We start from the raw sequence: 26,857 nt of genomic DNA on the forward strand, positions 1-26,857 counted from the left end.
CTTTTTTCCTTTCTTCGCTTTCTCCTCTTGCTTTCTTCTCCTCTTTCTCCTCTCCTTAGTCCTTCCCTCCTCTTTTTCCTTTCTTCGCTTTCTCCTCTTGCCTTCTTCTCTTCTTCCTCCTTTTTCCCTCCCTCCTCCTCATTTTTCTCCTTTCTTCTCTTGCCTTCTTCTCTTCTTCCTACTCTTTCCCTCCCTCCTCCTCATTTTTCTCCTTTCTTCGCTTCCTTCTGCTTACTTCTCCTCCTCTTCCTCTTCCTCCTCTTCTTCCCTCCTCCATTTGACGTCGTGTTCCTTGGTTGGGAGGTTCATCGTCTGCTCGGTGGTTCAGAGAGGTGAAGCTTCATTGTGAGTGACTCGTGAGCTTGACAGGGTAAGTACCGCCTTATTTTCACTCTTAGCGCTGTCATTAACCCAAAATAAGACCTTACAAGGGCAGGGGAAGGGTACGAGTAGGCAGGGAAGCTACCCGACTGGTCACATCCCCAACCAGTCCGCGCTGAGGAAGAAAAATTTGGTTATAAGTGAGATTTTTGCCTTTATTTTCCCCCATTCAAGGCCGTGGGTGTTGTTTTGGGGGCTTATTTCCCTTCCCAGACCCTGACAACTGATTTTCCTGCGGCATATTCCCTTCCAGTCCAAGACGGGGAAAGCAGAATATGGTTTTGTGCCAAAGGAGATCTTACCCCATTATTTTCCCTTTCAAGGTCGTAAGGTGCTGTTTTGGGCCATTATTTCCCATCCCAGACCCTGACAACCTAGTATTATTGTCTCTAGGGTGCGGGGGATCAATACCGGTAGCGTACGTGTCCCCCAGTATCCAGTCATATGCTTGCAATGGTCTGTATCCCTCCCCTTTCCCTTGAACATGGCGACTCTTTAAGCACAAGGCAATATGGTGTCTGCTAGTACAGGGGCGGTGCAGGGGAAGGTACAAAGGGCGTGTGTAGCCGGCAGGGCCCCAGGGGAAGGGAGTAACACAGGGGGACGGGGTTGGTGTGTTTGCTACCCTCGGCGGTCTGGCAGGGGAGGGGAGGGGGTGTGGCACGGGCAGGGGTACGGATGTTGTTTATGTGATGTCTGGTATGGTATGGGTGGATGGTATGGCTTTGTTAGTGGTTTAGATATCCCTGGTGTGTGAGTAGTGCAGGGGCTTGGCAGGGGAGGGTGTGGCAGGGGCTTATGGGTGGTTTGGCTTGGTTTGGGTGGGTGTTGGTGTGGATATTTTGAGGTGTCTGGGCTTGTTAATTGTGAAGGGGTCTGGTAAATGATGTGTGTGATATGGGTGAAGAAGGGGTGTTATTCTAGTGGTTGTTTGACACTGTTTCTGGGTTTCCTTGTTGATGTTTTCCTAGATGGATGGATGGATGGTAAAAATCAAATTAGCACACCTTAGACCTTATCAGTTAAACAGCCTAACTAGACCCCTAGAACACTCCAGAAGAAGAAGTGTTATTTTGGGATGGGTAAATGTCTGGTTTAGCTCCACCACAAAATATCACATACGCTTTCATGGTATTAGTAAAGGAAAAAAATAGACCTCCTGTAGGTATGATATGAAGGCACACAAGATTAGAAGCTAACCTAACATAACAATGCCAGCATTGCTGTTGCATAAGAGACAATCAGAGCTGCGGGTCAGAGTGCAGCGGTTAGGTTTGCTTGTGTTAGGTTTGCTTCGGTTAGGTTAGTTTCTAACATTGTGCACCTTCATATTACAGTTAAAGGGCATGTACTGTTCCCCTTTACACATAATATGAAGATTATATAATATTTTGAGATAGCAGACCTAAACAGCATGAATAGTTAGTTTGTATAAGTATTGATTGCCCTTGAAAGGTTGAGTTTGTCTTGTGATTTGAAAGGTCCAGGACTTAAAATGATGAAGAAATATGCAAAACAATTTATAGGTTTTAGTCACTGAATTCACAAAGGAAGGAAGACCTTGACAGTAGGTTTACTAAGTGGCATTGCTTAATTTCTGAAGTATATTTCACAGAGTCATTTGAGTTAGCTATTAGATTATTTGACCATCTATATACCTTATAAGGAAGTATTATTCAATGTCCTGTCTTTGTTAACATGCATTTCTCACCTTTGTTCCTCCTGTAGATGTCTCCCCGCCCACCCCCTCAGTCCTGTGATACGTTCGTTGTCTTGCCGGACCTCACCAAGGGCGGCCATGTTGTCTTCGGCAAGAACTCTGACCGACCGAGGGAGGAGGTGCAGGAGGTGGTGTACCGGGCAGCTGCAGACCATGACGGGGGCAGCAAGGTGCAGGTGAGGGCCTGCAACACTCTGTAGGGAGAAGCTGTAAGGAGTTGACCTTACTCAAGCCATTTATTATTGCATTCAGTGTCATGACCATTAAGGAATAATTTATGCCTGTTCATTTTACTTGATTTGTTTGAAATTTTATAGTAATGGCATTTTATGATAATATGTTGGTTCTCTGCTTTAAAAAAAAAAAAAAAAAAAAAAATCTTCACCCACACTGCCCTCTTTCCTGCTCCATTTCAAAATGAGAATCCACACTCAGCAAGGATGCCAAGTCTTTGTTGATCCATGCCAAAAAGAGCTCAAGATGAAAACCATACAAAATTTTAAACATGCTACAGTACAGGAGTTGTCTTAAATTCCACAACTTGCAATTTTCATATGATTCTCACGGAACCTCCTAAGAAATTATTCATTTACCTGGGAAAGCCTGTAGCTCAACAGTCCTATGTAGTAAAGCCCTGCAGCACTGCCATCATAACACCCCTCAACCAGTAGTACCTTGCATGACGCCACACCCAGCGTCATCCCTTTACTGGCATTACCTCATCCTTTTCCTCCATAACACCCTTCCCCTCACACCCACCATCATCCTCTCATACCATTCTTTTCCTCCATAACAAGCTTCACCCAGGAACACCTTACATGACACATCCACACCCAGCGTCATCCCTTTACACCATCCTTTTCCTCCATAACACCCTTCCCCTCACACCCACCAACATCCTTTCATACCATTCTCTGCCTCCATAACAAGCTTCACCCTAGAACACCTTACATGACACATCCACACCCAACATCATCTCTTTACACCATCCTTTTCCTCTATTACACCCTTCCCCTCACACCCACCATCATCCCCTCATAGCTTTCTTTGCCTCCATAACAAGCTTCACCCAGGAACACCTTACATGACACATCCAAACTCAGCATCATCCCTTTACACCATCCTCTGCCTCCCAAAATACAGCACTGTTTTACTTTCCCACTCTACCCCCTCAGTGTACTTACATAGAGGTGGATCAGGTGGAGCACACTCATGCCGTGATCCTGAGCAAGCCGTCGTGGATGTGGGGTGCTGAGATGGGGGCCAACGAGCATGGGGTGTGTGTGGGCAACGAGGCTGTGTGGACCAAGCTGCTCGACGACAATGACCAGGAAGAAAGACTCCTTGGCATGGACATGGTGAGGTAAGGTGGCGGTGTTATGAGGAGGGTTATCACTTCTCAAACCACATGAGAGATTGATCTACTCAGAAGTATTTTCCACAATAATCGAGATGGTATGATGTGCTGTGATGGGATTTGTTTTATACAGAGGTGGGCGCGGTACTGAAAAATCAGTAGTGCGGTACCGTACTTATTCTGGAGTAGTGCGGTTGTGGTTGTGCGGTCACATTTTTTCTTTCCCAGTGCGGTACGCGGTGTGCGGTACTGCGGTAGCGGTAGTCAAAATAAAAAATACTTCAGTGCCTATCCTGGCTATCCAAACAAAGGAAACATGATTAAAATAGTATAATGAAAAATTGGCCGGCACAACGGACGGGTCCGGGGTTGAAATGGCCGGCACCGCGTGAGTTAAAGAAGACTCGCAGTGTAGTAGTTTAGTCTGTCTATTTAGTATTTAAATTTGAACAATAACTGAAAAGTCAGAATGATTGAATCACTGATTCTGATGACTGATTGAGTCCGATTTACTGTAAAAATTCCATTTCTGTGAGCATGCCGTGCTGCAAATGTCATCTTCGATAGTTTTCAAAGTACCGCAGGATTTTTTAGTGCGATTCGCAGTAGTGCGGTACTTTTTTGTGATGCGGTACTACCGCACTACCGCACTAAGTACTGCACTTGCCCACCTCTGATTTTATAGTTTAATATTGGAATAAGAAGTGAAGCAGGGTATTGAGATTATAGTCTTGTGGTGGTGGTGACTGTTCTCCCCCACCAGAGATAGAGTGAGCTTAGACATTGATGGTGTGACTGTTTCTTTGGATAGGGACAGTAAAATTGGCAGAGTATTGCTGCTATTTCATTTCATTATATTTATTCATTTAGTTTGTTTGTTGTTGTTATGTGTGTGTGTATCAGTCAGGTGATGGGAGGCTTTTATTTTCTCCTTGTATGTCTTTTAAAGTTATACTAAATGAGCAAACTTTTTTGTAACATTCAGAACATGTATCAAATCAGTTACTTTTCACTGAGACTGAACAAGCTTACATTACCCTTAGTTCACCTAACTCCACCCACACCCCTCCACAGACTTGCCCTGGAGCGCAGCACGTCAGCAGCGATGGCAGTGGATGTCATCGCAGGGTTGCTGGAGAGCCATGGGCAGGGCGGGGCGTGCTCTGAGGACGAGCCGGACCTGACCTACCACAATAGCTTCCTCATCGCTGACGCCACGGAAGCCTGGGTGCTGGAGACGGCCGGGAATTACTGGGCAGCTGAGCAGATCAAGAGTGAGTACTCTAAGATGTCCTAAAAATTCTGTTCTCTAATGTCAAAGAACAATTTTTTACTACTATCACGTCGCTAAGCATTCATAAGACTAAAAAGGATGAATGATCTATCTTGTTCCCCTTCCTGTCATGCTGCTGAAGGTGGCTACAGGAACATCAGCAACGCACTCAGCATCGGGACCAATATTGACCGCATGAGTGAGGGGTTGGCGGCTGCAGCTCAGGAGAAGGGCTTATGGGACGGCAGCGGGACGTTTAGCTTCAGTGAGGCCTTTGCAGTGGAAGAGGACTCTGCCGGCGGTAGGAAAGAGTGTGGTGAGAAACTGCTGGCCGAACTGTCTAAAGGAGGTGAGTTGGTGGTGATTGTTGTGTCTGGGGTGGTGATGGGTCTCTGTAGAGTCATGATCTATATTTTTTATTATCTATATTGTACATTTCCTTTTATAATAAAGGAAGCAGTTTATGGTTTATGTATAAAAATTCTAACAACCTTATTTCTCTCCACTTTTTTCTATATTTCTGTCTGCTCAGTTAGTAAAATTTCTCTTTCATGATCTATATATTTACTGGTCTGTCTACTTATCTGTTCATATAAGTGTCTGTTTACCTAGCTATCTATTTATCTATTTGTACTTGTCAACATCTATCTGTCTCTCCATCAGTATCTAAATCAGTATTTACCTATGTGTATATTTATTTATCCTTCGATTTGTCAGTCCCCCTTACCCAGGCGTTAAAGTCTGTCTCAGTGGAGGTGTAAATTAGATCAAAGTTTTGCATGGTAAAAGTCTAGCTCAGGGTAAACCAGTTGCTTTTACATTTCTTTTAATCACTAATTTAATGTTTAAAAACAGTAATTTCTGTAATGATTAGAATTAATGTAATTTAATTAGACATTTAACATCAGCACCAAAATATTGTCTTAAACTGCATTGTTCTCATTAACCAACCATAAATAATAACAGTATTTAATAGTAAAAGCTTCATAACATTTAATATTTTCTTCCAGTATTAAAAATATACATTTGCTTTTAATTTCATAAATATATTAATAATTTTAACCTCAGCCTTCATGTAACCACTTCTGTTCATATTCTTTGCTGTTTTACAAAGGTTTTGGGAGTTTGGTTTTGGGTGTTAGTCTTGTCAGTTATCACATAATTCATCCAACATTATTAATATTTCATTGTTTTAACAAGTGATTTTATGCCAGTGCACTGTTATAGTTGGTATTCAGGTCTCTGTGGCCATCACGTGGGATGTGTTGTGAGGGTGTTGGTCTAGTGTATCTCAGGGTTGTGTTATTTTGAACCCCATTCTGCAGTTTCAGTAAATGCTGCCAAAAAATAATTGGTAAAATGCAAACACCAAATGGAGATTACGTATGGATTCCTTAATGATATGACATGTAGAATTGAAAAACTGTTAATAGCATCAGTGGTACTTTCATCACGATGATCATTTTGTAGAAAAAAAAAATTTTCCTTCAATTATTTAGAGAGATGGATCTAGGATGTCCATTTTAAATTTCCCAGAATTAGACTTGCTAAAGAAACCATATCCCGTTTGGGGAGAAAATCCTTCGTAATAGTCATCCCTCTCTCATGTGACCTGCATGCCCCCCCCCCCCCCCAAAAAAAAATAATAACTACATCGCTGCACCCTTCCATGCACTGATGCTTATCCCTCCCTGGCCCAAACCTAAGTATTTGCTTGGCCTTCTTCCTCTGCTTAATTACATAAGCTCTTTTGCAGAAGCTGCTACTTTCTATCTTGAATTGTGTTGGGGAATATATTTACTTTCTCAATAATATTTTCATTGTTACTTTCATTCCTTTGGTCGCCATGGCCTTGTTCTAAATGTTATCACTATAGATTTTAAAATAATTTGTTATTGTTAGTTAAGGGGTGATTAGAATAACTTAATGAGGAATGGGACAGGGGGGGAGGGGGTCTTGCTTGATGTTAGTGTTACATGGAGGCAGTATTACCTAGTGTTACATATGCATCACCACAAGTACACTATATGGAATAGTAGGAAAATTGCCTTTTAATTATTCGGCTGTAGGTAACAAAATATCATACTCGGGAATAAAATTAAGGAACCATTTGTTGAAAATAACATTTTAGATTAAGGGGAGCAGGTTTAGTGGTGGTGTTGCATTATACTTCAGGGGTGGTTTGAAGAGTGTTACAATGTGTTACAAGGGGTGGGGGGGATGTAAACTTTAGTGAAAAAAAGTATCATATACAGGTTGAATCCCTTATCCAAAATTCCTGGGACCAAAAGTGTTGCGGATTTCGGATTTTTTCAGATTTCGGAATATTTTTATTTGAATCTCAGTAAAATGAAAACAAATAGGGGATTATTCACGAGAGGGTAGCCTACTAACTTTGAGGTGCTGACTGCTTATTTCTGGACAAAATATGTTGCAGTTTATTATGGAGATATAATTTTTCTCCGGAAATCACTAAATGATTGACTTTTCAATTGCCTGTTGTGCACCCGCCACTGCAGCCGCAAAATAGTTCGCAGAGAGGTTCAACTTGCTTACTGTTTCTATATTTCACTCACTGCTCACAAATATCACAGGTGGACAAACTAGAACAAAACCAGGCAAATTAATGTTTTTCCTGCCGTGTATTCCCCCAGTGTGCATGCGTATTGAACAGCAGAGCGACTTATTTCTGCAGGGAGGTATTTCTCGCAACACCGACTCGCGTATAGTGGACCGCCGCCGCCATGTCCCGTCCTACTCTGCGTTACTTATTTCCGCCGCCCCACATTGTGTGCCGAATAAATTTAAATTAACCAAGCCTAACTTTACTTATGCCATTTACTTCGTATTTGGCTGTCTGAATGGTTAAGCAGATAAAATTCGGTATTTTAAAACTGTAGTGAGCCCATTTTTCTGTGAACCACAAAACCAATCCATAAAATTATGTTTGTCAAGGGTCGTTCTGAAATACAGTAAGCTCTCGATATAACAGATTTTGGATATAACAAACAAGGTCAGAGGGTCAGAAATCCACAGGGACTGACCGAGAAAAGTTTTTGAACAAACTGCACCCAGTAACTATAACAGTGTTTGCTAGCCATCTCACCCTCCTCCCTTTATCTGCTGTGTCATCCTTTGGTTACTGTAGTAGTCTTTTCAGCCCACCTGATGAAATATTTTCTTTGATCCTTGTGGTTTCCATTCAAATGAAGAACGTATTTACACCACAAGAAAGTCTTATGCATCAATCCAGGGTTTGTAAATGTTATGGAAAATAACCAAGTGTTTGTGAGTGTCGGTACTGATACAGCATAGGGGGTTGCACGTTATGTAGGTTAGGTTAGGTTAGGTCGGTTAAGTTAGGTTTCGTTTGTTTAAATTTATTCGGAACGCGGGGTGGGGTGACGGAAATATGAAGCACAAGATGGGACAGGGTGGCGGCGGGGGTTGCCCATTACGCAGGCCTGTGTTGTGAGAAATACCTCATCGCAGAAATAAATCGCTTTCCTGTCCACCACGCATGCACACTGGGGGAGTACACAGTAGAAAAAACATTAATTTGCTTGGATTTGTTTTAGTTTGTCCACTTGTGATCTTTGTGAGCAGTGAGTGAAATAGAGAAACAGTAAGCTATTTGAACCTCTGTGTGAACTATTTTTCAGCATTTAAAAGTCAATCATTTAGTGATTTAATGATTTGCGACAGAAACAGTTAGCAGATTATTTCATAACACACTGAAAACTACCAAAACAAAACAAAACAAAAAACACTGTTCCGCCTGCCAGTGTGAGATAGGCGAACTTGTAAAATTTTACCCATGCCCATAAGAATACACCCCCCTGTAGGGCCCCACTGCCAACCTGGCAGCCTCAGTGCCTCGCAGTGTGCTGTTCGGTTATACAGATAATGTGCAGACAACATACACAATAAAAAGAAATATATACCTACGTTAATTAGGTTCATCGATATTATTATACGTATTTTTAAGTTTCTGCCGCATATAATGGACTTTCGGCATTAACAGACTAAGTTCCCCCCCCAATTAGTCCGTTATATTGAGGGTTTACTGTACGTGTAAAATACACGTCGTAATGTCCCTCGCCCCTTCCTCCTGCCTTCACCAACAGCGGCTGTCAGTCATGGCAGGCTAGAGAAATTTTAGAGTTGCCACCCGTTCCTTAAAATATGGATTCGTTCTGTATTCGAGAATAGGATGTTGCGTTCCTTATTTTTTTTAGCTCAAGGTAGCAACCCTAACTGAGACTCTAATCCCATTGTTTTCCGTTTTGAGCACTCTCGTGTTGTGGCAAACAAAGGGAACCCACGCCCACGTCTTCAACTTATATAAAGAGACATGCCAATCCTTGTCGAAAGACAGACTTGGTTGGCTAGGCTGACATCAGCCGATAGAGTCGGTCTATCGGCATCCTTCCCTCCCCTTCATGAGTCGTCACCCGGCAAGGGCTTGTGGTTCCTCCTCGGAGGTACATATGCAGTTGACCCTGACAGCCTCCATAGAGCCCGTGTCCCCACCTGTGAGGTGGCAAAAAAAAAAAAAAAAAAAAAAAAAAAAAAGTCAGCATTCAAAAAACTTTCGGGTTTTGGATTTCGGAATTTCGGATAAAGGATTCTCAACCTGTAATATTTAAATAATCTCTGAACTATACACCTGGCCAAAACTTAACCAATAATGATAATGTAAATAATAATGATGATACTAGTAAAAACTAAAATTATATAAACAAATATAAATAGGTTAACAGTAATTCATGAGTCACCCAACCCTTAGCTTCAGCTCATTAACCCATGACTCACTAATCTAGCAGCAGCCATACCTGTGCTAAATGAATACTTTGTGCCTCTTTGCAGGTAAATTTGACTTGAGGGCAATGTTCACAGTGTTGAGAGATAAGAAGTCAGGGATTTGCATGTCTGATGGAATGTTTATCACTACTTCATCACAGGTAGAGCTTCCCTTATCTCTTCTTACCTTACTCTTTCCTCATTGTATGCGTAGTGGTAGTGTGGAGCAAGACAGAGCAGTTAATCTCCTCTTTCACTTCTCTCTCCTGTTTCCTTCTTTCTTTTTTATGTATGTCATCTATTTTCTTTTGTCTGTTGTCCCCATATTTTCTTTCTCCTTATTTTCATTTTTGTGCTATCTCTTCTTTGCAACTTCCATCCTCTTTACTTGTTTCCTTTATTCTTTGTTTTCTATTTACTTGTCTTTCGTTTTCTCTCATATCTGTTTTTATCCCACAGTTTTCTCATCAATGTTTACTCTCCTTGTTTTCTCATTTGCGCCATCTCTTCTTTTGCAACTTCTATCTTCATTAGTTTTCCTCCTTTCTTTTTTATTTGCTTGTCTTCTGTTTTCTCTCACATCTGTTGTCACCATAGTTTCCTTCTCCTTATTTTCTATTTTCTATTTTTGTTTTCTTCTGTAATATACTTATCTTCCATTCCGTTTTCTCTCTTACCTGTTCCTTCTCAGTGTTCCTCTTTCCTTTTTTTTTGCGATTTCTTTTTGGCCACTTCCATCTGCGTTACTTTTCCTTCTTCTCACTCATTTTCTTTATTATTTCTTCCTTCTTCTCCAGAGCTACAGCCTTTGCCACTGCCCATTCTTGACTTCCTGCTGTTGTTAAGTTAATATATGAGTAAGGTCTGCATAGTTGAATAATACAGTAGCTTTTGTTAACAAGTATTGAGTCAAGGAACTAAAATTACGTATGCTCTGTCTTGTGAAATGCCATGCCTTTTATTACTGTTATTATGATATTATTTTATTTGAATTTACTTATTTATTCTTAGTATGTGTGTGTGTGTGTGTGTGTGTGTGTGTGTGTTTGAGTGAGAGAGAGATTTTAGTTAGTTTTGGCTGCACATTGTTTGTATTCCTCCCCACCTCCTGCTCATCCCATCACCACCACGCTCACTCTTGTTTTGTGGTTCACTTGTCCTGATAGATAACCTTCCTGCACCAAGCTCGCCTCCCTACCCTTCATCCCCACCTTCTTCAGTTTCAAAGTGAGACAAAATTAAAAAAGTTGGTGAGATTTTTCAAAACTTTTAATGTAAAGAAATTGCAAAAGTTTTTCTGCATTATTCCAAAGGATGAGAAATATGTGCAGTTTATAAAATTGCAGGATGAAAGCGCCATCATATGAAGAAGGAAAAAGAAGGAATGTTAAATGTGAATTAATAATCCTAGTTAAAGTATCGTTAGGTAGCAAAATATAAGTTGAGAGAGTTGGCAGTGGTCTCGTTTTATTTGTAATGTATGCTCATTAAATTGAATGTTAGGAAAACACTTTCTTGTAAAAAACAATAATGGCATTCTTGATGTCGGTCATAAAAATGTTGATGCGCTCATTGTTGAACCACCAAAACCCTTTCATGGTTTTCAGGCAAGATGAGCTTCATTTTAAGAACAGAGTCCATACATTTTCTATTATTGGATGTCTACTTTTAGTTAGAGTTTGGTTGATATTATGAACTTGTTATTACTAAGTAGAATATTTCCATATTAGTTGTTCATAGTTTTGTATGGTGTGATTGGTGAGGGTTCAAGGGGCTCGGTAACAAAAGAGGTTGGCTCGTGGTCTGGATGACACAAGTTAATATCTCGGTTATGGCAGCAAGTTGTAGGGGGGAGCACTCATTTGTAGCACTGGTCCAAGTTGCCTCAGTCAGGGATGATTTGATCTTTATCGTGTGTAAAAATTAATTTCATGGCTTAGTACACAACAAACATGTCAAATTTGTTTCATAAGTTCCTGTGATCCACAACACATTTTCCTCCAAGGACCAATTAACATCTACTCAAATGAATTCCTATTCTTTTCAAGATTTATTTCATGGCAGTCCATCATCACAGGTGATGAGAACAGCAGTTTGATTAAATTTTATTTGGCCAGTGTGTGTGTGAGGGAAAAATTATTATGAACTGCCAACAGGTGACTTTTCCCTGACACAAATGTTTGAGGTGTTGCGAGACGAGGAGTCGGGGATATCACGCGGCACAGAACACAAGCATCCTACTACCGGGAGTATGGTGAGTGCCCACCTGACAGCACTCGCCACTCCATCCTTTCCTCTTCCTTTAGGGTATCATATCTTTGGAGGAACCAGCCTCCTTTTAACTAATTATGTCTAAGCACCATTAAGGGGGCTGGCCATTTTTTACCCTTTTTCTTTATTCAAAGGGTTATTGTCATGATTCATGTACCAGATGTAAGGGACACCCTACACATAAGATTTAGCAAAAAAAAAAAAAAAATCTTTCCATTTTTTACCAGTGACAATTTTTAGAAAATTTGAAGTTTTTTTTTTAAAGGCTATTTCTACTATAATAATTGCTCTACATGGGAACAATTACTATAGTACAAGAACCATGTTTAGGCCAATGAAAGTATAGCGAGATATTGTATCAATAATCATTAGTTTGCGGAATATAAATTTTCAAACTTTCATGGTCATAATTTCCCCCTAAAAATACAGACATAAATACACTATAATTCAGTGACTTCATATACGAGAAAAAACTTGCTATAGTTTGATTCTTACAAGTCTAGGCATGTTTTGGTATTGGTTTCATCGATCTCGGTTAAAAAATGGTGGAGAAATTGAAATGCAAAGGTACATAACTTGTATTTTGAAATATGGCCAGGTAAAGTTTTGAATGCCTAACATTCAAACATAGCGAAGTGATATTATGGCATTTATCCTTTTATTTATTTGTAATGATATATTAAAAATATGTCTTCATGGTTAGTCATTAGTTTCTCAAAGGGCATACGCAGCTGAGGATTTTTGTTTTGTTTTTCATTTTTGACTGATTTTCGTCGTTTTCGACCGGCCGGCTCCCTTAATCATGTTTGTTGGAGTCTTTTAACACTCCCTAATCACTCATTTGCAACACACTCTCAGCTCCCCTACTCCATTCCAGTTCTTCCTTCCTTGCCTCAGATTCTTTGTTCACCATGTGTGTGTGTGTGTATTTACCTAGTTGTACCTTGTGTGTGTGTGTGTGTGTGTGTGTGTGTGTGTGTGTGTGTGTGTATTTACCTTGTTGTACCTAGTGTGTGTATGTGTGTTTAAATCAGGCAATCTAAATGATCCTGGAATAGTATATAAATAGACTTGTAATAGACTTTCAAACAACTTTGGCATAGATAATATAGAAGATCCTCACTTCAAAGCAAGCTAACAGGAGCTGCTGTTGTCATTGGGGCAGGTGTCTGTGATAAGCCAGGGTAGCAAGGATCGGCCGAGCTGCCATTGGTTCACTGGTACCCCTGACCCCCGCCGCTCGGTGTTCAAGCCCTTCATCTTCACCAACAATGTCAAGATATCTCCACACATCCAGAGCCCTCGCTTGCCCGATGATCAGGACCCTGCCAAGGTGGGTGGGGTTTTGGAATGAAGTAAATTTGATACCATAGAGTAACAGATTTCATTGTTACAATTTTGTTTCTTTATATTTTCATTTAAGTTTACTGTATGAAAGTTGAAAGATACACATGACTGAAGTTAGGTTATATATAAGCAATAGACATGTGAAATACAAAGCTCATCCAGTAAAGCTTAACTAAATCTGATAGGAAAAGGACATGAGTAGAGTATCATGGCTGGATTTTCTTTAATAAGACTGTGATGGAAATTTCAAAGCTGAAAATACTCAAATTGTACTCTCAAGTATTCAAATTGCAGTTTTCTATTTATAATTGTCATTACTACATTTTACTACTGAAAGGAGAGTATTGTAGTGATTTGGGAGTTCACAAGTTCATCTAAACAAGCAGTCAGTGGAAGTTTCACCTTCAGCTGAATTGTTGTACTCATTTTCACTGGGTTCCTCATCATCATCATCTCATCGACACCTGCTCCTAGGAGCTCCCACCAGAGGATGGCCACGGCAGAAGTTTCCATCTTTCTCTATTCATACACTCCCTCCTTGCCTGCTCAAAGTTTCTCAAGGATCTTTCACCCCTCTCCCTAACATACTCCTGCACCCTATACCTCCATTTCACTGGAGGTCGTCCTCTAGCATTCCCTCCCTCTATCTCACTCACATACACCCTCCTGGTCATCTTACTCTCCTCCATTCGCTCCATGTGACTAAACTTTCTTAAAGTCTGTCGCTTCACTTCTACCACAATTGTCTTCTCAAACCTCTTCTTGGGTTCATTTGTGTTTTTATTCAACTGAAGATTCCTAACTAGGGTGAGAAAAGAAAAAGGACTCTTGTGTTGATGGATTCCCAAATCAGAGATTGAATCCACACACAGTTATATCTAATATATCATTGTTGTCATTTTTCTCCTTAACACTCCATCTCATACCCCACAGGTGGTGCCACGGTTTGCTTCAAAGGTGAACCGGACTCACCTGCTGTACCGAAGGCAGAAAGCAGCAGCTGCCAAAGGAGACAGCACCATCTGGGAGACCCTGAGGCAGCTGGAGGAGAAGTGTGTGCAGGAGACAGAGGCCTGCCTAGAGAACTTTGATCCTGAAAGGCTGTCAGAGATGGACGACCTCTTCAAGGACTGTGTTGACTCTGAGCTCAAGTTTTACAAGTAATAAGGGATGCGTGTCGTGCGGGCATCAATGTCGGCAGCCTAGACTTGCTTAGAGGCGAGGGTTTTCTTTCTTTGAGCTTGTCCTTTCTTCTTTTTTCTTGGCCTTGAGATGGGTTTCCTGTGGGCCTTTCTTCACCTTTTTTCCTTGATCGTAGTAATTTCCAGCCACACCAATCCTCATCCTTTCCCTGTGAGGCTCCCTCCCTCGTCTCCGCTCATTCCTCGAGGCACCGGCAGTGTTTAGTAATAAGTAGTCATCATTGGCAGTTTGGTACATGTAGGTATCTTTTTTTTTCTATTTTTATTCCATTGAGGGCATTTCCTTGCCAGAGTAGAGAGCAGGCCCCAGCAGATGCCCAGCTGAGTGAAACAGTACCACAGTGGATTAATTTGCAGGATGACCAGTGAATATTAATAGTAAGCTCTTGCAGTTGAGTACTTACTGCCTTACCCCCATACCCTCCTCATGGCCCTGTACCAAACCCTATCCCTCCCAGACCCCTCCCCTCCCTTCCCCTTCCCAACCATGAGTTCTTCCAGCAGATTCCTGAACATTTTTATTGAGTGTTCCAGCTTACCGTAACCCATTTTTATACTACCGTGCTTAGTGATGTAAGGACTTGCTAGCAGGCTGGCCGCACGGATGGGGATGAATCACAGTCAAGGGGCCATGTGGCAAGACTATCTTAATTAGGTCAAGTAATTATGATGTACTGCAAAAATAGGTGTTAGGGGCTATAAGTGAATGAACCTAAAAGAGGATGAATAATAATCAGTAGGAGCCCTCTAAAAAGTGTGATATGATTTGTGTGAGAGGAGGAAGGGAGGAGTGGTGTCGGGATCACAGCTCTTGCCTTTACAGAATGCGTTAATCACTGAGGATGAACAGCCTTAAGGAGATCATTCTAAGGGTAGTACTTAGGAGGGTAATGATCAGTGTTTCTTTGGCTCCTTTTTTTGAGGATAAGGTAAAGAAACTTAATGGCTACTCCCTGCTCCTCCTCCTCTTCCTCTTCTTGTTCTCTTGTGATGCTTGAGGTAAAGGCTTAGTGGTTTGCTATTTATATTACTCATATGTCTGGGGATTTTTTATTCAAGTGAAATAGGAGCAGTTTATGCCATGAGATTGTGTACCATGTATTGTTTCCTAAGTGTATTGTTTATTGTTTTCTTAATGTTCTCTGAGGAATCTTACTTTCTAGTATTTGTGAGGTTATGTCTTATTAAGGAAGAGGGATGGATGCAGGTCAGGCAACTACATTTCTCATTTTCTTTTCTTTTTTCTCAAATTCTGTGCATTAGTGCTTTTATTCAGAAGCACGGTACAGATAGTCATTATAACCTGTAAGGCTATGATGACTTTTGGTAGCATACCTTGAGGAAATTCAGTCATGACCAGTAATATCCTCAGAGACCTCTATTTGAATGTATTAACTTGCTTGGTAATTTCAGGACTCGCTCAGTTGTAAGGATAAGGCTAATACAAAGTTGAAAATAATAAATTTGTATTAAAAGAACACTTCAATGAAATTAAATTGATTTGTAGAAAGAACAGATACACGAGACAAAAAGTTCCTACAGTAAAGTCAGACTAAAGCTGATAGGAAAAGGGTGTGAATAGAGCATTGTGGCTGGATTTTCCTAAGGAATAACTGCAGTGGGAATCAGAAAGTGCTCTCAAGTAATCAAATTGCCATGCTTGAAGAAAGTTATTTCTGCAACAGTGGCTGATGCCCTGAAACAATGGCCAGCTTGACGAGGCACTAATAAGAGTTGTCTTTGGCCCTCACTCACTCTGGTATTATTAAGACCACTTTGAGCTGAGGAACTTGTGGGGTTTGTTTGTTTACACTTTACAGGCTTTCATGTAAACTTTTTTCATCTTTACTCAGCTGTTTAGTTCTTTGTTTCATGTTGCCCATGGCTCAAACAGAGCAAATGCTCAGTTAAGTTCCTGAATCTAATCATATCTGGCAATCAAATATTCTTAATTGACAATAGACACAGAATGATGCCAGGGATGGAATGAGCGTGTTGAATCGGCCTTGAGGAATTAAGTGGTTTCAAAAGGATAATTTATATTTATTTTCATGCCATATGAACTGTTAGTTAACATTTTCCTCAAAATATGTAATATGTCTAAGACATAATTGAGCAGAGGACTGGATGACTGAAAATATATAGTAATGAAAGAAAAGTTTAGATTATTTAATTGATTTCAAAATTTAATCTGCATGAAAACTGACAAGAAAATACAGTGTATGAGTACTGCAGTGGTTTCAGTTTAGATTGAAGTAGTCTGCAGTGTTAAGCTTAAATTAAAGAAGTAGTAATAACAGGAACATTTGAGTGAATGGAAAGGAAACAGACTGCACTAGGAATGAAAATGCAGGTTTGTAGTGTAGGGTATGTAAACTTTTGATTGCGTAGAGGGACTGCCCTGAGGCTGATGGGAAGCCTTGCCTCCACCATTCCCAAGAAACATGGCTAGAAACTTGGCTAAATTGAAAACCACTTTTCACATTCCTGAAAATACTTAATGAATGCAATACTAGCCCTATGAAAATTCAAAGCTAGAGTAAGGCTTTAATTATAGGTACGTATTATAAAAGACAACGTAGGGTTACACCAACCCCCTGTGACTGGTATTAGGTATGACTGATGCTAGGAAGGCAGGCAAGCAGGCAGGCATTTATCCCCACTTGTAGCTCCTAGTTTCTCTCTGTAGCCTATCCCTTCCCCCAATGCAGCAATCCTTGGCCCTGCACTGCCTTGGAAGGAGAGGAGAGGAGAGGGGCAAGTAATGCACACCATATTTGGGCAAGTGCCAGACATGCCCTCTTGAGCCCTGGCAGGGAAACACACACTCAGAGGACAGAAGGGACACCTGCTGCATGTAGTGTCCCCAAAGTAGCATTGCATGGTCCTCTTTTGGAACCCTGTGGTGGTGTAAACAGTTCTAGGATGGTGGTTTTAGCCTAGGATAACTTGGTGGAAAATTATTAAAGCAGCAGGAGGAATCCCCATCAGGGAATCTACTTGAGTGTAAGGGAATATTTAAAAGTTTTCAAAGTGCAAAGAGGGGCACAAGTAATAGGACTTTCTGATGGGCAGCCATTCAACTTAGTGAACCCAAATAATGTAAATTTGTTTTAATAATTGTTGAAAAATAGTAATGACGTTAGTTAATAATAAAGGACAGCCTGCCCCCTTCACCTCCCTCCCTCCTTCCTTACCCCTCAATTCGTTCAAGTGAGTAGAAACCAAAGACTTGGGTGATATTATACAATTAAGGCTGCATTTTTGTACTAGGCTTATGATTGATTGATTTTCATCCATTCACTGTCTTTCGTATAATTATTGTATGTACTATCTTTTTCTGCTTCTCGCTTCTTGCATCTTTTTGCTGTCACAGCAAGGAATGGCATGCATATGTACGTACTGCAATGTTGTAGGGAGAAAATAATAAAAGAAAGTAAAGGGAATGAAATACACACACACACACACACACACACTGCTTTGCCTCATGTATGAGCAAGATGTACATGCATATAAATTATTGCTCTTCTTCACAGCTGTAGTATTGCCAATATGACAGCTTATAATGCTAAATGCAATTGTCTGTTTGTTTTCCTTGACATAAAAAGTGCAAGATTCAACAATATGCAATAACTATGTACACTAATAGAGTAAACCCTCAGATTAACAATTCAATTGTGGGGGAGGGGGTGATGTTCTATTAAAAAAATCCTTTATACCTGAGGGAACTAAACTTTTCATATATAATTTTTTTTGTTTATGAGCTGGAAGTTCGGTATTTCCAACCATTTCCGTATATAATGATTTTTTTCATTATATTAGATGAAAGATGAGGCACAGGTGTTTACAGTTGGGCAGACAAAGTTACTGACTAAATGCGCAGACTGGCCCTAAAAGTTTATTAAAGCTGAAACTTGTTATATCGAGGTCTGTAAAAGCGAGGGTTAACTGTACTACAGCTAACATAGTACGCAATAAAAAACTAAAAACTATCCAAAGATGATGGTTTACAGTATTATTTCTGGTATAAGTGACTACACACACACACACACACACACACAAAGTAGCTTGTCAGAAAAGATGAACTGAAAATGCAAAAAAATGAGACAAGAAGCATGCAATAAATCATTTAAATACATGCGCGCGCGCACACACACACACACACACACACAGCTGGTGGTTGGTGCCTGTATGGCTTATTTAAATTACCTCATGTCTTTTCCCTACACAAGATCTGTCAAACAATTCTCCATTTCACCTTTTGTGGTCAGAGGGATCATACACACACTACACTAACCTAAGAAATAACTCAAATGGACAAGAGCAAGACAGAAGGTAAATTTTATGCGATGTTACATGATATTACGAGAGAAACTATAATTTCACATTGACTCCAACACAATGTAAAGAAATGCATGCATAAATGTATAAAAATTCTTGGTGTTTCTCCTTTACAAAAGTACCATAATGCTAAATATAAGTTACTGTCTTTGTAATGTGATGTATCAATATGTAGGGTATACTCATGAACTTGTATTCACCATTGCAGTTAATAGTATCGGGAAAAACTGGAAAGCTGAACTGAGGTCTAGAAATTAATTCTTGTCAAAATAAAATGCTCATCAGCCTTTATATTGATGAGTTAATTTTTATACCTCTGCTGAATTTCCTAAGTTTTCTTTTTGAGCAGTAATTAGAATGATGCTCACAAATTGGCAAGCATACCCCAAGGATCATCATACTCTTTGAAAGATGCCATTCTGATCAGAAGTCTTCACTTTAGAAAATGCTAAAGGTTACTCGGCAAAGGTCCAAAGAAGAATACAGACAGCACAGACTATATGGAATATTATCTATTAGGTACCTTTACTACTCATCATGAGTTTGAGTGGGCTGGTCACACTCTTCTTGTTGTTTAGGATTACTTTTTGGGTTGGGCTTATATACCATGCTTTATGCACTATGATAACTAGATCAGTGTATCAGTTGCTCTTCCCTGTTGAATCAGTGAACTCTGTATTGCAAATTGATAAACACCTTGTCTGTAAACATAAATGTATGATTAATGGAAGAAAACACAATCAACTCTGAAGTGAATTTTTTTTAATATAAAATTGCCATGAGATGTTTCACACACACACACACACACACACACACACACACACACACACACACTAATGAAATTTTTACATTATATTGAATGGATTTTTCCTAGGTTTTGGGGCAAGGTGTTTAGATGAAAAATATTTAAGGTCCATGTTGTTGCACTTCCCCATCCTTGACCCATGTGTGTGTGACCTTGATGACTCACTGATCCTAAACTCCTGTGTTGCAAACCCAAGAATGAACTGTTGCATTAAGAAGTCACACATATATTATCATCTACTAATTCCAACTTCACCATGTAATGACTTAATGACTTATTAACTATGTAAAGCTACTACCATAGTATGTACCAATGATTTGCACTTTCCTTTAGCTCTGTCTAGCTACATCACAAAATTTATAGTGAACACTACTTAGCTGTACTTAATTTTCCTATATAGCCCCTAGCTCCTAACACCACTGCAGATCATAAACAAGATGATACATTTCCTTCCAATGAAACTATCGCATTCCATGTATACACACACACACACACACACACACACACACAGCATAATGTATAATCACAGCACGCTGCCTGGCCACAGCTACAATACCAATATGCGGGATAACCCGCCGTGTTAAAATTTCCACAATACAGTTTGGTTTCCAATATAACCCAAGGTCGGTTCAGAACTAGCTAAAGAATAAAAAAATTGTTTCCACATAAGAACTCCATATTTTTTCAGGTACAGCCTTCATACAAGTACCAATTGCACCATATCACTTAAGAAAATAAAGGAAATCCATAGCATGTTTGTTTTCGTTGCCCTGAAGGTGAATGATGCATGGAAGAGTGCGATTATGTTGAACAGACAGAGATCCGAAGTTTATGTGGGGGATCGAAGCGCTGTCAAGCATGAAACAGACTTGGCACTGGGTCACCGTTTCAGAAAGACAACTAAACATCAAACAGCGGGAGGCACAAAAGCTTTCAATACTGCCTAGAGAAGGGGTTCTCAACCAGGGGGGAATTTCAGGATTTAAGGGTGGGGTGGGGAATATGGGTCAAAGATTGGCAGACTCAAAAGATTTAGAATATTGATCTATTAACTGCCTGCAAGTCCTTTGGGGGGCACAAAACGTAGTATGCATCGGTTGACTACTGCAAGCAGTTTATCGGAACGTATACCACAAGCTCCTGAACCGTACGGTTCAAAATAGCTCACCTCTAGGCTTCCTACAACAAGACGAGTAACCCCCCCCCCCCCCACACACACACACTCCAGTGATCGAAGTGACGCCGCTGCACCCTCCTCCCGCAGGGGAGATGTGCACCATTTGAATTAGACTATCTTGGAAAGGGGCAAATGACTTTCTGAGATGGTGAAAAAGATGCACTGGACAAAATGGTTGGAGACCACTTCGTTTTCATTTACGTACTTGTTTATCAGTCCAATGTTCAGCACTATAAAATAGAGTCTGTTATTCACTTACCTAAATGAAGGAACAGAAATAAGTGTTGTGACTGCTGTCCATGCTCCTCCTAATGGGGTGACTCGAGTGGTGACACGGAAACACAGAAAGTGCTCATTGCAGTGTATTTTTTGACTGGTGGATATCGTACGCGCTGCTTTGAGTGGACTTCTGACTATCACTTAATTCTGGAACTAAGAACCGATTTACCGTACACTTACAGACCGCCAATAGATTAGACCTGGTAACGAGGATCACATTTTTATAGCAAGACAGGGCCCATGCTGGATAACAATTGGGCGTTTTGATGAGAAAAAAATAATACACAACTGGTTCATAGTGGGAGGAGGACGTGATACCTCGTCATGGCGTTTCGAAGCGGCTTTACGAGGATTCGCTTTTTTTCTTCTTCTTTTTTTACGGACGGAATGGATGCTGAAGGAGTGAAAAGGTTTTCTTAATATAGAAGTCTTTCGATTTTGTTAAAGGCCTCTTTTAAAAGTACGAAATAGAATACGGAAGGGTGCGTGAAAATACAGTGTAACATTGCGACTTACCAACTAAAGCCAGTCAGTTTCCCTTGACTAGGGCCCTTCGATGTACAAAATATATAACGGGAGGGTGTGTGAAAATATATATTGAGACTTAACAACTAAAGCCATAGTCTTGCTTGCTGGAGCACAAGAGAACACTACCTTGGGTACGTGCCAGCCAGGTGCGAACTATATATATATATATATATATATATATATATATATATATATATATATATATATATATATATATATATATATATATATATATATATATATATATATATATATATATATAAGCGATCCCCCTCACGAGCCTTGCCTAGAAGTAAACATTAGCTCCCCTGCTGCACAATCGCGGGAACACCACCACCACTACGTCTATCATGGCTGACTTATACATGTGGCGCAACAAGCATTAAATTACGTGCATCATGCGTAGCTAAATGCGGATTGATTAAGGCCTCTATAATACCTTTGTTTGACACTTAAGAACTATGATCACAGCAGTATAGCCTATCCTTTTCCTTCCATGGCATCTTTTTTTTTTTTTTTTTTGCTGGATAACAAATGGGTGTTTTGATGAGAAAAAAAATAATACACAACTGGTTCACAGTGGGAGGAGGACGTGATACCTCGTTCATGGCGTTTCGAAGCGTCTTTACGAGGATTCGCTTTTTTCTTTTCTTCTTTTTTTACGTACGGAATGGATGCTGAAGGAGTGAAAAGGTTTTCTTAATATAGATGTTTTTCGATTTTTATTAAAGGCCTCTTTTAAAAGTACAAAATAAAATACGGAGGGGTGCGTGAAAATACAGTATAACATTGCGACTTACCAACTAAAGCCAGTGTTTCGCTTGACTAGGCCCCTTCGATGTACAAAATATATAACGGGAGGATGTGTGAAAATATATATTGAGACTTGACAACTAAAGCCAGTCTCGCTTGCTGGAGCACAAGAGAACACTACCTCGGGTACGTGCCAGCCAGGTGCAAACTATATAACACAAAAAAATAGCGACCCTCCTCACGAGCCTTGCCTAAAAGCAGTGCTAAAAGTAAACATTAGCTCCCCTGCTGCACAATCGCGGGAACACCACCACCACTACGTCTATCATGGCTGACTTATACATGTGGCGCAACAAGCATTAAATTGCGTGCATCATGCGTAGCTAAATGCGGATTGATTAAGGCCTCTATAATACCTTCGTTTAACACTTAAGAACTATGATCACAGCAGTACAGCCTAATGTATCTCTTTCCTTCCATGGCATCTTTTTCCTTTCCATCACTTTACTCCAACAACAACCAACCAAAAAAGTAAATACCAGAGCTGCAATCTCATGATAATTGGTCAAGCAGGTGGTATGAACCTTTAATATTTGTCCATCACAGGAGCATATGTGGTAAGTGAGGTCGAGTCAGAGAGATGCTGTGGTAATGCAATGATAGCCTGATCTCACTCAGTACAGTAACCTAACTTCACCCAGTACAGTTACCTAACCTCACCCAGTACAGTAACCTAATGAACTTACACCCTCCTACTGTTTTTTCTTCTCCCTCACATGTACAGTCGACGATAGAGAGTAGTGTCACGGTTTTCAGAATGTTTAGCCTGGTGGCGGTATCTGGCAACTATACCACGGTGACGCATTCACTGGCAATGTTAGTGACGCGTTTCAGTGTGTACCGTGTGTGCATGTGTGACCGTGAGATTATAATATTGTATAATATTATATTATATTATAATATAATGTAGTTAGAAATATACCAGATTACGTGACTTCAATTTAGAAATGCGATAATGAATGTCTTCTACATGATGATGATGATTATGGCGAGGTAAAACATCACGATCGAAGTCTGAAACACTTTTTCTTATTAAACTTTGAAAATACCGCGTGCAATGCTGTCCTTCACAGAGGCAGGCAGTGACTAATGCTCCTTACCATCAAACAGCAAATAGGCTTGAGGGTCGATCTGTTTAACTCGCAGCCTTAATTCCTGTCACTATAAAGCCTCAAAGACAATTCAGATCATAAAAAATCTAAAATTATTTCTCCGTGAAGATTATGTAATATCGAAGTATAAATACGTGTGTATATGTGTGTGTGTGTGTGTGTGTGTCGCTGACTAGCTGACCCCTTGTCGCTGATGGACATGTCTCCCGTCCCCACCCAGCCTCTCGTCCTTTCTCTCTCTCTCTCTCTCTCCTATTTTTTTAGGTATTAAAAATTATACGTTTCCACAGCCACTGACGTGACAGCTCAACTGCAGTGCCTGCGGACATAAGGGCTTTAATAGAATACCGGTGCTCCAGCCAAGGCCCGCGGTCGACGACGCCATCATGTGAACGTTTACAGCCTATTATTACGTATAATTTTTTTTTATAAAGAACAAGATCTCGGCTGCCAGGAATTTTTTGTTTTTAGTTAAAAGGCATAACAATCTCCCCTAATATGTGCAGTATATTTTTAAATGTATCATAGTTTGATAAACAACTTAGAGTTGCTCTTGACTAATTTTGAACGAAACTTAAAGCTCGTGTCAAAATGTAGCGACAGAGCCTAAAGAAAAAATATTTATTAAGCGTTAGCGACGGGCACTTTTGATAAATATCTATCTTAAAATTATGTAGAGTGCACCTGTGACCACCGGTCACCACAACAGTACGATTTCGATAGGATATACAGGTAACTCTCGATTTACGCGAGTTTGGTTTACGAGTTTTTAAATAACGCGGGGTCCAAAATCCAAATAAATGTTAATTTAGGCGTTTTTTTCACTTATACGCGATATTTATGGAGTGGCCACTAGATGTCTCACGCAACTGAACTCACACGGCCACACAGCTGAGCTCAGTTCTTCCCGCGCGCTACTTGAACAACAACACAGTACCTACGCTGCCACGCTACTCAACAATAGGGGTGGGCAGGTACCGGTACCAGTACCGGTACTAACGGTACCAGCAATACGGTACGGTACTGGTACCAGACTGCTCGGTACCGGTACCAATACTAGCCAGCCCCTCATGGTGTCCCTCATTTCTTCCTCACACGAGAGAGGCTGAGAATGAGTGCCCGAGTGGATATCTCGGTTCTGGTGACACGCGGCATGCAGCTGTTTGTTGTGTGGGTGTGGTTGTGTGGTTTGTAAACAATGCAAATGGCGGCCGGGCTGGGATTGCGTGAAATAACTCCTCGTACAAGACTCATGATGTACAGTTTCTGATATCATATTCACCCCATTATTCTCACTAATATTAATAATTAATAATGAACACATGGACATTTTTTTCCAATATGATTTTTTATGTAGCTTGTACTGCTCCTTAGTCATACAAACTTAAGCCACCTGTGACATCAAGATCAAGATCATACAAATGGTGCCCGACGGAAAAACGGGATAACAGCAAGGCAAGGACGATCTTCCACCGATTTAGTCTTGGTATAGTAGTTATTAGATCGCCCTGTATTCTATGGTAACATATTATAGGACAGCTACGGACTATGAAGGATTATAAACAATAATAAAGGTAAGTTTGCCGTTGTTATTGGATAAGACGAAAAACAGACCCTTAAAAACATCCCAAAGAAAAAAATCATTAAAAATTTGTACATTCAGCGTATAACGCGCAGGGCTAAACTTTCAGGCATTTTTTATGTGAAAAAATGCGCGCTATACGCCGAAAATTACGGTATTTATTTTTCGACAGAAACCTACCTCTTGTTTGATTTAATTGTTTTTGAATTACGCGACCTCTTCAAGAACGCAACACTCGCGTAAATCGAGAGTTACCTGTAATAATTTTCATGTCGCGTGGAGGGGTTGCCAGATGTCGCTTTCTGAACGAAACTTACTGGACAGTGTGACACTACTCTATAGCCGACTGCCTTCTCCACGAACCCACTACCTCTTCTTACTATACCCTAGCCTGATATGAAACAAAAGCCTAAGTCTACAGTAACCTAACCTCGCCCAGCACAGCAAACTAACGAACCTACACCATAAAGCTACACCCTCCTACTGTCTTTTCTTCTCCCTCACCTGTACCTTCTCCACTAACTCACTACCTGTTCTTATTATACCCTTGATATAAAAAAAAGCCTAATAGTCTACAGTAACCTAACTTTGCCCAGTACAGTAACCAAACGAACCTTTAACAATACAATTATATGCTCCTACTGTCTCCTACCCCACCTGTACCTTCTCCACTAACGTACATTCCCTTCTTACTATACCCTTGATGAAAAAATAAAAAAGACCAACCTAGAACAGTAACCTAACGTAGCCTACTACAGTAAACTAACATAGCCTACAACAGCAACCTAATCTTGCCCAATACCTAGCCTTCCCCAGTACAGTAACCTAACCTCACCTAGAAGTGTACTAACCCAACTATGCAACACTTACTCAACCGATAACGAAACTTCACCACAGTATAACTTCACCCCACTAAAAGATGCAATCGAGCTATTAAACTTAAACAACCCAGTTAAGTGGTTAACAATTATTATATTCTTGAACCCGATGGCTGCCCTCACCACAATATCAGCACATCACTTGCACCAAACACCAAACTCAAGGACGGCTGCTATGTAAGATCTGATAGCACATGTTTTGGCACTAGAAAGCACTCTCCCCCTCCTCCTTACTCTGCCTCCCATCCCTCCCCTTCCCACGCCCCCTCACTGCCCCCCACCAATTCCCTTCCCCCACCAACTCTGCTTCCCTTCTTTCTTCCCCCTACTCTGCCCCTACCCCTCCCCATCCCATCACCCCTTCCTACTCTGTCTAGTGCCTACCCCTCTCCATATTCCTTCTCCCTACCCCCCTACTCTGCCTCCCCTCCCTCCCCTTCCCATGCCCCCTCACTGCCTCCCACCAATTCCCTTCCCCCTAGCGTTCCCTTCCTACCTCCCCCTACTTTGTCCCTACCCCTCCCCATCCCACTGCCCTTTCTACTCTGCCTACCCCCCTCCATTTCCCTTCTCCCTACCCCCTACTCTGCCTCACCCCCCTCTACTCTGCTTAGGTCGTAACCACAGATCAGTCAGTGGTCGTATGTAACATGTGACCTTGGCGACGCTGCCAACTCAAGTACGGAAATACATCCCTCAAATGCTTTAAGTTTTGCACTTGCGTTGGTACTGCTGCTTCGAACTATCTCACCCTCATTAAGCACTTCGCCATTGTCATTATCACTATCAACTATCTCGCCCTTATTTCGCACTCCATCATCATCATCTCAACCTCATTACTAATCACCATCGTCATTATCATCCTCTACCACACCATTATTTCGCACTCCATTATCATCATCTACCACACCATTATTTCGCACTCCATTATCATCATCATCTACCACACCATTATTTCGCACTCCATTATCATCATCATCTACCACAC

The 26,857-nt window shown here is 40.8% G+C and overlaps 1 protein-coding gene and 1 long non-coding RNA gene across 5 annotated transcripts; one reads left to right on the top strand and one right to left on the bottom strand.

The window, feature by feature from the left end:
* Positions 1-220: 220 nt before the first annotated feature.
* On the top strand, positions 221-20,251 carry LOC127007737 (secernin-3-like). 4 transcript variants are annotated; one of them, XM_050878996.1, is made up of 8 exons: positions 221-370; positions 2,110-2,277; positions 3,277-3,464; positions 4,533-4,732; positions 4,874-5,080; positions 11,691-11,788; positions 12,971-13,138; positions 14,086-20,251. In XM_050878996.1, exons 2-8 carry the CDS (start codon positions 2,110-2,112, stop codon positions 14,314-14,316), a joined length of 1,260 nt encoding a protein of 419 aa, XP_050734953.1. In that variant the 5' UTR covers positions 221-370; the 3' UTR covers positions 14,317-20,251. The 4 variants fall into 4 exon arrangements, with proteins under 4 accessions (XP_050734953.1, XP_050734954.1, XP_050734952.1 ...); XM_050878997.1 differs by lacking the exon at positions 221-370 and adding an exon at positions 392-521; XM_050878995.1 differs by lacking the exons at positions 221-370; positions 11,691-11,788 and adding exons at positions 811-837; positions 9,601-9,695.
* LOC127007739 (uncharacterized) lies at positions 19,427-26,335 on the bottom strand. The gene is made up of 2 exons (XR_007760477.1): positions 22,419-26,335; positions 19,427-21,610 (listed from the first exon to the last, which is right to left on the bottom strand). It is a non-coding gene; the product is annotated as an uncharacterized LOC127007739 (long non-coding RNA).
* Between the last annotated feature and the right edge of the window lie 522 nt (positions 26,336-26,857).

This window comes from Eriocheir sinensis, chromosome 36, assembly GCF_024679095.1.
Source record: "Eriocheir sinensis breed Jianghai 21 chromosome 36, ASM2467909v1, whole genome shotgun sequence".
Classification (NCBI taxonomy): domain Eukaryota; kingdom Metazoa; phylum Arthropoda; class Malacostraca; order Decapoda; family Varunidae; genus Eriocheir; species Eriocheir sinensis.

Excerpts from the sequence above, each read along its gene's own strand:
- LOC127007737 (XM_050878994.1), top strand. Across the intron at positions 5,081-11,690 it reads GGCCGAACTGTCTAAAGGAG|GTGACTTTTCCCTGACACAA; the intron begins GTGAGTTGGTGG and ends AACTGCCAACAG. Across the intron at positions 13,139-14,085 it reads ATGATCAGGACCCTGCCAAG|GTGGTGCCACGGTTTGCTTC; the intron begins GTGGGTGGGGTT and ends CATACCCCACAG.